General features: G+C 54.8%; 1 protein-coding gene across 1 annotated transcript; it reads left to right on the top strand.

The window, feature by feature from the left end:
* The first annotated feature begins 206 nt into the window (after window positions 1-206).
* Window positions 207-6,507, top strand: PRSS22 (serine protease 22). Its single transcript, XM_032460240.1, has 6 exons — window positions 207-2,276; window positions 2,949-2,975; window positions 3,384-3,555; window positions 3,813-4,090; window positions 5,261-5,418; window positions 6,011-6,507. The coding sequence occupies exons 1-6, from the start codon at window positions 2,198-2,200 to the stop codon at window positions 6,269-6,271; spliced, it is 975 nt and encodes a 324-aa protein (XP_032316131.1). The 5' UTR covers window positions 207-2,197; the 3' UTR covers window positions 6,272-6,507.
* The last annotated feature ends 5,740 nt before the right edge of the window (window positions 6,508-12,247 follow it).

Raw genomic sequence — 12,247 nt, forward strand, 5'->3', positions numbered from 1 at the left:
TAATCACTTGCTCACCTGCCTCCCACCCCCGGGGAAGATATGTGCTGCCTGAGGATAAGACCTGTGTCTTATTCACCATCATGTCCTGGTGTCCAGCATGGGACCTGGCAGTAGAGCAGGTGCCCAGTAAATGCTTGTCGGGTGAGCTGGGGAGGCCAACCACCTTAGTTTCAGGAAGGGAGTGGGTTGGGGGAGCACGAGGGGCCAGGCCAGCCACGGGGTGCAGGGGGGACCCAGGACAGAGAGGTCAGGGAGGTGCCCTCCCCTAGCCAGCTGGCATTTCTGCTTGGCTGACACCAAAAGTGCTTCTCTCATTGGCCACTCTGTTTCCCTGCAGTCTCTCCATCCCCAGGCCTGGGACAGAGAGGAATGCAGCAGCTAGGAGCTTCCAGCTCCAGCACACCATCCTTGCCTTGTCTTTGGCTGGAGTGGGGCAGGGACCTCCACGGAGCAGGACGGCATGTCTAGCTGGTGGTTTAAGCCCGAGGGTCTCCTGCCCTCCTAACAGAAGCAGGGCCCAGTTAAATACAGTGACAATCCTCCTTGGTACTGACAACATCCAGGGCTATCTGTCTCTTGCAGACTCTTAGAACCCCTAACAGCCCCAGGAGGCGGGGAGCACAGGAGTCCACCCCAGGGCAGGGTCTGGGGACACAGAGTGTGTTAGCTAAGCTATGACAGGCGGTCTGCCCACCTAGGACCCACACAGCAGCCCCTCCCAGTGCCCTGACTCACCCACCAGGCACTCACTCCCTCTCTCCTCCAACTTAGGACATCTCCACCGGCCCCCATCCCCGTGCCTCTGCAGGGCCAACTCCAGCTTTTCCTTCAGCCTCCTTTTCGAGGTCCTCCTTTCTGGGCAACCCTCATTTTCCCCCCAGCAGTCTTCAGGTGCCTCCCTTGGGCTCCCACCCACCTAGCACTTCTGACCCTGGGTGGTAATCATCCATCCACTGGGCTTGACTCCCTCAGGGCTCCCTGAATCTAGTCCAGTTGCCTTTCTCCAGAATCAGGGTTCACATCCAGGCTCCACCACTCACCAGCTAGGGGCCCTTGGGTAAGTCACTAACCTCCCCCAGTGGCCTCAGTTTGCTCAGCTGCAGAATGGGAATAAGAATAAGAGAACTTGCAGATTAAATGAGGTGGCGCCTGGCTCATGAAGCTCCCCACAAATGCTGTTATCTCCATGCCCCGCCCCAGGCATACCCAGGGCCCAGCGAGGGGTTTGTTTATCACATGGTTGAGAGACAAAGATACACAGTCTGTGTTGGAAGAAGCCTGACCCTCCTGCTTGGGGTGTGGGTGTCTGCAGGATGGGGCCTCCTGGGTCATGGGGTAGGCTCTACGGGGGAGCACCTTGCATCTGACACCTCCTACCCGGGCTCCCCCATCAAGCATCGCCCAGGAGCCCTTTGACCCCAACGGGGAGTCCAGGGGATCCCAGGAGCACAGGGGCTGGGCTGGGGTTGGCACCCTTTCATGGCAGCTGCATCTGTCACAGCCACCTGGGGAACCTGGCTGGCCCTGCCTGGGCTTCCCGGGAGTCCAGGTGAGAGATGAGTCCTCAGGTGACAAGGCCCACAGGAAGATGGCCTAGGGATGGGAGGCCATTGGGGGCCTGATTCACAGCCTTCTGGGAAGTGGGTTAACGGGATCCCAGAGTCCCGGGCTGGGCCAAGTCTCCTGCTGATTCATAGGAGCCGTTACCAAGCCTCTGGGCAGCCCCTCACCCGCCCCCATCTCTCCCCAAGGCCCTGGGGCCTCCCCATCAGCCCACCCCCCAGCCTTTTGCCACTGCAGACCCAGGCCCTAGGGTCTGAGCACCTTCCCTCCCCACCCGGACCCCCTCCCTTCCAAGCCCTGGAGAACTTTCTCTGCCCTGCTCCCCAGTCAAGGTCAAGGCCAGAGCCTAGACCTGTGGGGCCCGGTTCCCTTGTCTGCCCCTCCAGAGGCCAGGTCCTGAGCCCCAGATCCAGGCCCAAGGTAGGGGTCCCAGCTAGAGCCCCCAAGTCCCCTTAACGGCTTATTTCCTCCCGGAAGCCCCACCTCCTCCCTGTGACCCACAGCCCAGGGTGGCAGGGACTGAGCCACTCACCTGGGGGACTGGTCTGACGGCATTCCGCCTCCCAGGATAAAACCTGGTGCGGCCTGCAGAGAACCCTGCGCACTCTTGTTGGCAGCTGCGACCCAATCCGCCATGGTGGTTCCTGGGACTCCAGCCCTGGGGGGGCGCTGCCCCAGGATCTTAACCTCCCTGCTGCTTCTGGTTGCTACAGGTGAGTCCCAAGGACCTGCTGCCCCTCCCTCCTCCCCTCCCTCCGGTCCACCCAGCTGCCTTCCCTCTAGGTCCTGTCTGAATCCAGTGTCCTCTCCCTCCCATCTGTTGTTTTGTCCTCTCTCTCTCACTCCCCTCTCCCTCTCTAGTTACTTGACTGCTCTGAGCCTCAGCTTCCTCCACCGCTGTCAGGAGTACATGAAACTCTCCATGTAGGCGCCGAGGACAGGGCTTAGCACACAGTCAGCACTCAGTGGGCTTCAGCTCGGGTGGTTGTTATTTACCATCTTCATCTCTCCCTCCCTCTCCTGGGCTCTGCACATTTTACTGCTGGGGCAGCAGCATCCCGGCCTCTGGCCTGGGCTTGTGGGTGGTGGGGAGGTGGTCCTCATTCTCACCCTCAGTGAGATGCCCCAGGAGCTAGTCCCTCATCCTTCAGGCAGGCTTGATGGAGCCTGGGCACAGGATGAACAGGAAGCTGGTGGGAGGGTAAGGCTGCAGCTTATGGTGAGGGCCTGAGGTTTCTGTCCGCCCTACTCAGGCTTCAGGAAATGCCCCTGCCAGGGCGGCCTGGAGGGGCCCCAGGGAATGAGCCCCCGGAGGAGATCACTAGGCAAAGAGGGTGGAAGGGCTCCTCTTCGCTGGCCTGACCCTTTCTTTATCTTGCCCTCAGCCACCCTTGCTGCTGCCGAGACAACTGGTAAGTAGGAGCTGCCCTGCGGGGAAGGGGGAGGGAAGCAGCCCGAAGGGTGGGGCAGTGTCTGTGTCTTTGGAGACAGATCAGAAGTGGGCAGTGGGGAAGAGAGGGGTTGAGCTGGAGGAAGGCAGGCAGGAAAGGAGGGCCAGAGAATCAGACGTGGAGATGGGCGAGTGGCCCCAGAAGGTAAAAGGAATAGAGAACCAAGTGCCCAGCCAGAGGGGAGGGCATTGGATGTAGGGTCCAGGAAGGAAGCAGGGAAGGAAGGGGGAGGGGCTGGGCAGGAGGACAGGGTGGGAGGTGGTTAGGGGAGGAGTGCAGCACAGGTCTAAGTGCTGGAGGCTGGAAGGGAAGCTGGAAGAGGGAGGACTGTGCCTGAGGGGGTGACAGCCTGGGAACCTTCCCCTCCAGAGCCCCCAGCCTGTGGGAGGCCCCAGCGGCTGAGCCGGATCGTGGGTGGTGAGGACAGCACTGATGCCGAGTGGCCCTGGGTCGTGAGCATCCGGAAGAACGGCACCCACCACTGCGCGGGCTCCCTGCTCACCAGGCACTGGGTGGTCACGGCGGCCCACTGCTTCAAGGGGTACTCACGGCCGGTCCCCTCCACTCCGTTCTCCAGGCTTCCCACCCCAGACCCTGGGCTCCCCACTCAGCCCCAGCTTCCAGACCTCAGTTCAGTCCTGGGGCCCCTCCCGAGAAGCCTTGCTTCTGCCAGGAAGCTTCTCTGGCTTTCCAGGGGCCTTCATATGCAGGCTGTTCCCCCAGACATCCTTCCCAGACCCTTCCTGGCCGCCACCCAGTGGTGCCTGGCTGATCCCACCCCTGCCTTCTTCCTTCCAGCAATCTGAACAAACCAGCCCAGTTCTCTGTGTTGCTGGGGGCCTGGCAGCTGGGGAACCCTGGCCTGAGGTCCCAGGAGGTGGGTATCGCCTGGGTGCAGCCCCACCCTGTGTACTCCTGGAAGGAAGGCTCCAGTGCTGACATTGCCCTGGTTCGCCTGGAGCACTCCATCCAGTTCTCTGAACGAGTCCTGCCCATCTGCCTGCCTGATTCCTCCGTCCGCCTCCTTCCGGACACCAACTGCTGGATCGCTGGCTGGGGGAGTATCAATGATGGAGGTGCGGCTTCTTCCTCACCAGGGGTTTGGGGATGGGTGGGGATGGGGTGGTGAACACTCAAGAGACACAGGTGCCATAGCAGCAAAAGAGGCAGAGTCCGACAGAGATAGAAGACAAGATGGGCTGCGATCCAGCAACATGATGTCACAGGAGCCTAGGTGGGCAATGAGACATCACTTCTAGTTAAAAGATGAGAGATCATTCTAGTTAAGTGAGAGATAATTTCTAGTTAAAAGGTACCTTTGGCTGCGTTCTGAGGCAAAACTGCCAGATCAGCTGAGCTATTAAATGATATAGGGATGGCTGAGAGGAGGTTCGCATGGGGCAGAGCTGAATCCGGTGAATACAACAGGCCTGAGATTCCAAATCAAGAACAGTCACCTCCCGGTGGCATCGTAACACAATTGCAGGCAAAATGCCCAGGAGAAAGTGCTGTCTCCATAATCGTAAAATATAACTGGCAAACCAAGTCTGGAGGCTTGGAAAACATCATCTAGAAACCCAAAGCAGACTGTATAAAGTAGGAGGCAGAGCAGCAGTGAGAGCTATATATGCATATGTATATATATATTTGTGCATAGGGAGAGAGAGAGAAAAAAAAAAGAGTTACTGAGAAAGGACAAAATGTAAGAAAATGAGACTTTAACCAGATGCCAGAAGAATTAAGAGAAATGACACCAGTTTGGGTGTCTGGGAACCCCAGTGACTCTAAAGTTTCAGCCAGCCTCCCCACAGTCATTCTGAGGGGCTCCTGTGAGAGCTGGAATTATGAACTGGAGAAGGTCTACAGACCAACCTTAGGGTCTACCATGCCCTGAGCGAGCGGTGGATTCCTCAAGTCCCTGTAACATTCAACACTGAGTGGCCAGTGGTTGCCAGGCTGGCTAAAGTAGTGCCTGAGATGGGACAGGCCCTGACCCTTAGTTCTAACCATCTTGCAGGCATGAGAGAGCTCGTTAAAGATGCAGAGTTTCAGGCTGCACGTTCATGTTGGGATTCAGTAGGTCCAGAGCAGAGCCTGGAATTTGGGTTTTCTGCAAGCATCACAGGAGAGCCTGATAGAGTCGATCCATTTAACCTTTGAGAAATGCTGCTGAGGGAATGGAGGGAACTGAGGAGGCCACCAGGGGGACAGCCTCTGAAGCTTGACTCTCTCCTTCCTGCTCCCAGTGCCCCTGCCCCACCCTCAGACCCTCCAGAAGCTGAAGGTTCCCATCATTGACTCGGGGGTCTGCAGCCGCCTGTACTGGCGGGGAGCTGGGCAGGGAGCCATCACTGAGGACATGCTGTGTGCCGGCTACCTGGAGGGGGAGCGGGATGCCTGTCTGGTGAGCACCCCACCTCCTTTCCAGCCCTGCCCCACCGAACTCCATCACCACTCGCTGGGCCTCTTCCCAGAATCAGCTGTGACATGGCAGTCCCCCCCCTTCCCAGATGCCTCCAGAACCCAGCCTCAGCCTGGCTTCGCCTTTCGTACAGTTGTTCATACATCGAACATACATGAGTACCCCTGCTATGCCAGACCTCAGGGGGCTCCACGGTCCTGGCCGCCAGAGCCAGCTCCAGCTCCGTCGCTGTGGTGGGGCATGGAGGGACAGTGTAGTGGTCAACACCCGGGCTGGGACACTTTACATCTTTCTGAGCCTGGGCTTCTCATTTGTGAATCATCACGATACTCCCTGCTTCCAGGGCTGTAAGGGACATGGCCTAGCACCTAGTGCTTCTCACCAGAAGTGAGCCTGAGCAGTGTGTCCTTCCCCGCCTTCCAGGCCCCGGTGGTGGTAGGATGCTCCAAGGTGGGAGGAAACCCCCCCAGCCACCCCCACGAAGGGAACCGTCTGCCACCCGCTGTGGTGCAGCTCCTGGGCTCTGCTTACCCCTTGCCCCACGCTGGCCCCTAACCTTCCCTCTTCTTCGCAGGGCGACTCCGGGGGCCCCCTGATGTGCCAGGTCGGGGGCACCTGGCTGCTAGCGGGCATCATCAGCTGGGGCGAGGGCTGTGCGGAACGCAACCGACCCGGCGTCTATATCAGCCTGGCTGCCCACCGCTCCTGGGTGCAGAGGATCGTGCAAGGGGTGCAGCTCCGCGGGCACTCGCAGGGGAGCGGGCCTGCAGGGCGCCGGGGCCGGGCTCTGGGATCCCCGCTCCGTTCAGGGGCCGCTGGGAGCCGCCGGGCTTAGGGATCTAGGAAGACCCCGCTGTTTCCTCCGTTGTAAATAAGCCGTCTACCTCCTGGGGACGACCGCGTGCCGGCACCGGATCGCCTCGCTGGGAGGCCCCGCCCGGCCCGGGGCTCAGGCCCCACCTCCTGGGCTGGGAGTGCCTTTGTGTATATACATGTTAATTATTTTTACAGTTATTTGTAACCCTGCCCACTTATCTTATTTATTCCTCCAATTTCAATAAATTATTTATTCCTCAGCTTTTGTTTTTCCTTCTCCGGGTAGGGGTCGTTGGGAAGCGGAAGTCCAGTTGGGGTTAAAATCGGGGCAAGCAGGGATGAGTTTGATGTTGGTCTGATCAGGGCCCCAGATGTCCTGTCCACCTAGGATTCAACATCTGACCCCTGACCTTGGCACTGCCCTTTCTTAGCCCTCTGCCACGTGAACGGCGTTGGGGGCTACACGGCCAGTCCCACCCTGCAAACTGCCAGTTGGATTTCCAAAACAGGGCAGGCTAGGTGAAACTCACTCTATGACAGTGGGGTGTTCCCCTTCCCTCTTCTTAGAGCCCAGTCTCTCGGATTTGGGTTGAGGCAGCCCCCGGGCCTCTGCACTCCCAGGAGCTGACTCATAGACTGACTCATGGCTGAATCTGAATCCTCCCCAGGGAGGGAGGAGCAAAACAATGAGACAGCAGGTTTGTGCACTGGGCTTGAGTCATCGCACCTGCCCCCACAGAGGTGGGGCTGAGAGCGGCATTCCAGGCCCAAAGAGGGCCTTTTGGGGGACCCAGCTAATGCTCCCTTTTCCCACCGCCCATTCTTTTGCAGCCAGGCCTCTGGCCTCCTGGACCAGCCTTGTCCTTTCTCCCAGGGCCCAGGACATCCCACCCCATCTGGGACTCTGTCCCATCCTACCTGGGCTTTCCAGAAACAGCTAAACATGCAGACAGCCGTATGGTTGGTTTGCTGAGTATGTGCAAGAAAGACTTATTCTCACACAGAGTCAAGAAGACAAGTAGGCCCAACTCAGCAGAAGGACCGAGAAGGTGAGCAGCTGCCTCAGTGTCTCTGACAGGAAACAGTCAGTGAAGCGAGCTTCTGAGAAGGCAGCCCGGGCTGTGGTTAGGTTGGGTTTTGGTGTCCTTTATTGGGAGACTGTTCCAAAATGTTTAGTCATGTTATTTTGATTACCCCCATGTTATTACCAGATCACAGTAAATGCCGTGGGGTTGATGTTATTTAAAAACAAACACTGAAAAAAAACAACAACAACAACCCATTAACCTGGCCTCCCGCTCACCAGAGAATCAGCCTGGAGAGTAAGAAGGCAGCTCAGGTGAGGCCCCTCCCCTTTGGGACCTGGTCCCTCCTCTCTGGCCTCAGTCCCCACCCCACCCCCATTTGCTGCCCTCCTCCCTCCCTCAGTGTGCACGTCTGCTCTCCAGGCTTTTCTCCTGCTCCTGGCTCCCGCACGTCCCGTCCCTGCCCCCTCACTCTTCTGTCTCTGTCCCTGTCTTTCTGGCACCTGGCTCTCTGTGCCTCAGTTTCTCCCATGCCTCTGTCTCTCACCCCCCACCCCATCCGCCTCCAGGGGTGTCCTCGCAGAAGCCCCTGAGAAGGTGACACCTAGAAACATCTGCTGGAAAGCGTTGCCCCATTAATGCAGGACACCCAAATGAAAGTGGGTTTTCTCCCCCTTCAGGGGGCCCCTGGGCGGAGGGCACCTTCGCCCCGCACCCCAGGGGCCCAGGGACAGGCGGGGCTGTGCGCTGCAGAGCTGGTCTCTGGCAACAGGATTTCCGATGACCCCCCCCTCCCCGATCAGGTGAGGGGTCCGGGAAGTGGAAATGCAGCCCAGGCCCAGCAGATCACACCAGCATCGCAGAGAGCCCCTTTGCCCGTTGGAGCTGGGCCCAGGAGGGCGCCCCAGATCTGGGTGGCCGGGGCGGCTGGGGCTCACTGCTTCAGCTCCCCCCACACCACTTGCCTCTGGGCGCCACACACCGAGACCCCTGGGCCTGCCTGGCTGTATCCTCAAGAAAGTCCCAGTGGGCAGGGGCTGGCACACCCATCCTGGGCGCCCAGATGTCTCCACTCTTATCCGACCTCCCACATGGAACAGCCTTCTCGCTCCCCAGGGGCACGGGTGGGGCCATTGGTGACAGATGTCTTCACAATGGGAACTGCCTTAGCCACAGGCTATGAGGTCTGGCTACTGCTCCTCCACACAGCCCCTCCTCAAATCTTTAACCCTTGAGAAGACTTCTAGTCCCACGCCAGGGACCGGCCAACTCTTCTCCACTCTGCATCCAGAACAAGTGTGTAAATCACATTTAACCCCATGACCTCCCTTGGTGGCCGACTTCTTTGATTGGCTAAGTCAAAAACCCATTCCAGCACCCCTCCCTTGCTTCCTGCTCCTTGGAGACTGGAAAAGCTAAATGTTCCTTCCACTGTCTCCCACAAGATCTCTGTGAAAATAGATGTCTGATGGGTGGTTTCTTGGGAAGACTTTGGATCCTTTTCCCCATAAAAGGGACATATTCAGCTGGCACTATCCTTTCTCACGTTCCTCCTCCTTCTAGTCTTGGATGCAGATGTAATGACTGAACTTTAGCAGCCATCTTATCACCATGAGGCTGCACGTTAACATGCTAAAATGACAGTGAACAAAGCTTCAGAAGCTGCAGACGTGAGGACATGGTTGAGAAGCACCCCCCCCCCATCCTAGACAGCCACCTCCATCCTTCTCGTGTGCTTTTAAGCCCTGTTGGTCGGATCTTCTTTTACTGAAGCTAAATACATTCATAACCAATATACCTGCCTCAGACCCTCTGTTTTAGAATAGTTTTAGGTTTATAGAAAAATTTGGCAGAAGGGGGAGGTACAGCTTAGTAGTAGAGTGCCTGCTTAGCATGCCTGAGGTCCTGGGTTCAATCCCCAATACATCCATTTAAAAAAATACATGAATAAATAAATAAACTTAATTACCTACTCCTCACCCCTGAAAAAGAAAGTTTTATAGAAAAGTTTTTTGTTTTTTTTGCAGAACACTCTTTTTGTTATTGAAACAGGAGGTGAGATTTCATCAGTACAATCAGACCGTACTTAAATTGTGGCAGAGAGCCAGTGAGTAAATAACTGGGTGGTGAGGGCAGTGTCTGTCAGACTGTGGGGGCTGTGTTCTTTGGCATCACCATCTGACTTTGACCCAGTGGGCCCGTGGGTCTGATTTCCTGTCAGCGGTTCCTGAACAATCCTGCACAGGCAAACCAGGACAAGTAACCATGTTCAGGGACAATTCATATTGAGAGAGGAATAATCACTTTTACAGAACAAAGTCTGTTTTGCTGGTTCTTCCTCATTTTCCCAACCTCTGTGTGATGGTTGCCCCAGCATCAGTGCTGTGGCTTCTTTCCTCCTCTTTCACCTACTTGTACCCTTTCTCTGGGTGATATCATCTGGTTTCATAGCTTTCTACACCATCCATAGAGGCAACTCCAGAGTTCTCTCCCACATGTCCACTCAACATCCCCTTATAATATCCTATAGACAGCTCAACCTTAACAAGACCCAAAATGAAACCCAATATTCCCCCCCCAAACTTGCTTTCCCAGCAGAATTTCCCATCTCAACACAAGGCAAGGCAAGAGTCCTTCCTTCCAACTGCTCCATTTCAGAACCTTGGAGAACTGACATCACCAAGTGTTGACGAGGACACAGAGCACCTGGAATGCTCATATGTTGCTGGCAGGAGTGCAAAGTGGCACTGCCCTTGTTGGAAAAACCTGCTGACCATTTCGGGTAACATGTAACATACACGCAGCAATCCTACTCCTAAGATTTATCCAAGAGAAGAGAACGTATTCATACAAAATCTGTATGCAAATATTTATAACAGCTTTATTCAGAATTGGCAAAAACTGGAAACAACCCAAATGGTCTTTACCTGGTGAACAGAAAAGCAAACTGTGGCAATCCATTCGGTAGAATTCTACTCAGCAACAGAAAGGAGCAAACTCCACACTACGGGGTAAATCTCAAGCACATGATGCTGAGGGGAGGAAGCCAAACCCCAAGAGGGTCCACACCATGACTCTATATGATGCTGTGGAAAAGGCAAAGCTGTGGGGACAGAGAACAGATCGGTGGTTGCCAGGGGCTAGGATGGGGAAGGATTGCCCACAAAGGGGCATGGGGGGGGGTTTTCTATAGTGATGGAACTAGCTTTATATCTTCACTGCAGTGGTGGTTACATGACTGGATGTATTTATCAAAACTCATAGGACTCTACATTAAAAATGGTGAATTTCACAGTGTGTAACTCTACCTCCATAAAACTGACTGATTTTTTAAAAAACCCAACAAGACAGAAGTGTGGAGTCTTCCTTGACACCTCTTTCTTTCATTCTCTAAATTCAAGCCATCAGCAAATCCTGTGGGTTCTAGTCTATCTTCAAAATAGACTTTGTCCTGAGCCACTCTCTTCTTTATTCCAGATTTCTGTAATGGCCTCCTCACTGGTCCGCCTGCTTCTGCTGTTGTGCCCATCAGTCTGTTGTCAGCACAGTAGCCAGAGGGGTGGTCTTAAAATCTAAGTCAGATCCTGTCAAACCCTGTGACGGCTCCCTCCTGTACTCAGAGTAAATGACATCGTCTTTCCTGCCACCCACCACACCTCTCTCCTCCCCATTCACCCTGCTCCAGCCTCGCTGGCTTCCCAACTGTATTTAGGAACACAACAGGCAAGCCCCTGCCTCAGAGCCTTTGCACTTACAGCTCTCCCTCTTCCTCCACATGACTGCATGACCCACTCCCTCACTGCTTATAAATCTTTGCTCAGATGTCACCATATCCCCATCCTCTTTACAACAGCAAAGTTCCCCCCCCTCCACTCTTGTTTCATCCCTCTTTTTCCAGGACATTTGTGACTTTGTAACATACTACATATTTGACTTGTCCGTGGTTTATTGCCCCTCCCATACACACAATGAGAAGGTAAGCCTCTGTCCCTGCATTTGTTATGTTCTGTTATTACTGTCTGTTAAGTTGATTATCTTTCCCAGGAAGTACTCTGAACATAACATATTAAAGGTGAGACCTTTTATCTTACCCATCTTGATATGGTCAGTGTCCAGAAAAAGGGCCTGGCAAACTAGCCAATGTTAGTAAATATCTCAGGAGTTAATGGTAATGAGTGTGATCTGTGTCATTAGTGTGGTGAACAATGTGGACACATTTCTTTTGTTTTTCTCATTATTTGCTCAAGCATGTCCTCTTGAGACTACCTGTTCTGTCCACACCTTATCCAAGAATCCTAGAGGTTGATTCGGTCCATAGGGACCAACACTGTGAGAACCGTTAAGGCCCATTGTTCTTACATTCAGTTCCTCTGCTTGGGTCAAGGTCAAGTGGTGATGCCCCTGAACACGGCCCCCATGGTCTCACAGACACCACCCTCCCCACATGCCTGGGTTATGCTCTTACTCACTAGCTCACTGCCAGCCTGCCTGGTGCAAATATGTGAGATGTAAGGTGGTGGATCTTGAAGGGCACACCTACCTAGTCACCATTACCTTGAGAGGAGTGCCTGAGTGGCTGTGTTCAAAGGAGATGCTGGCCTCGAACCCTTAGCATACTTGTGTTGATGCAGGATATTCAGGGAAATTATTGCCTTGGAGTCTTTGGAGTTAATTTCTGCTAATGGACCCGGTTCGGACTGTCCCAATACATCAGAAATTCTAATAATATCAAACTCACTAAATTCAATGTTCCTTAGCCTACTCCACAAATAACAAGTGAAAGCTTTTTTGGGGTGGCATCATCATGAACTCAAGGATTTATAGTGTCTGTGAGCTGTCATGTCCTCTGGGAAGAAGGGAGTCAGGGGGTTGGCTGGTCCTTATAGAGACCTCAATTTCCCTGGGTGGGATGGGGAGAAGAGAGTTGGCCATCCCTTAGCAGTGAGTGGATACCCCAGGTCTCCCAGACA

The sequence above is a fragment of the Camelus ferus genome, chromosome 18 (genome assembly GCF_009834535.1).
Source record: "Camelus ferus isolate YT-003-E chromosome 18, BCGSAC_Cfer_1.0, whole genome shotgun sequence".
NCBI classification, from domain to species: Eukaryota; Metazoa; Chordata; class Mammalia; order Artiodactyla; family Camelidae; genus Camelus; species Camelus ferus.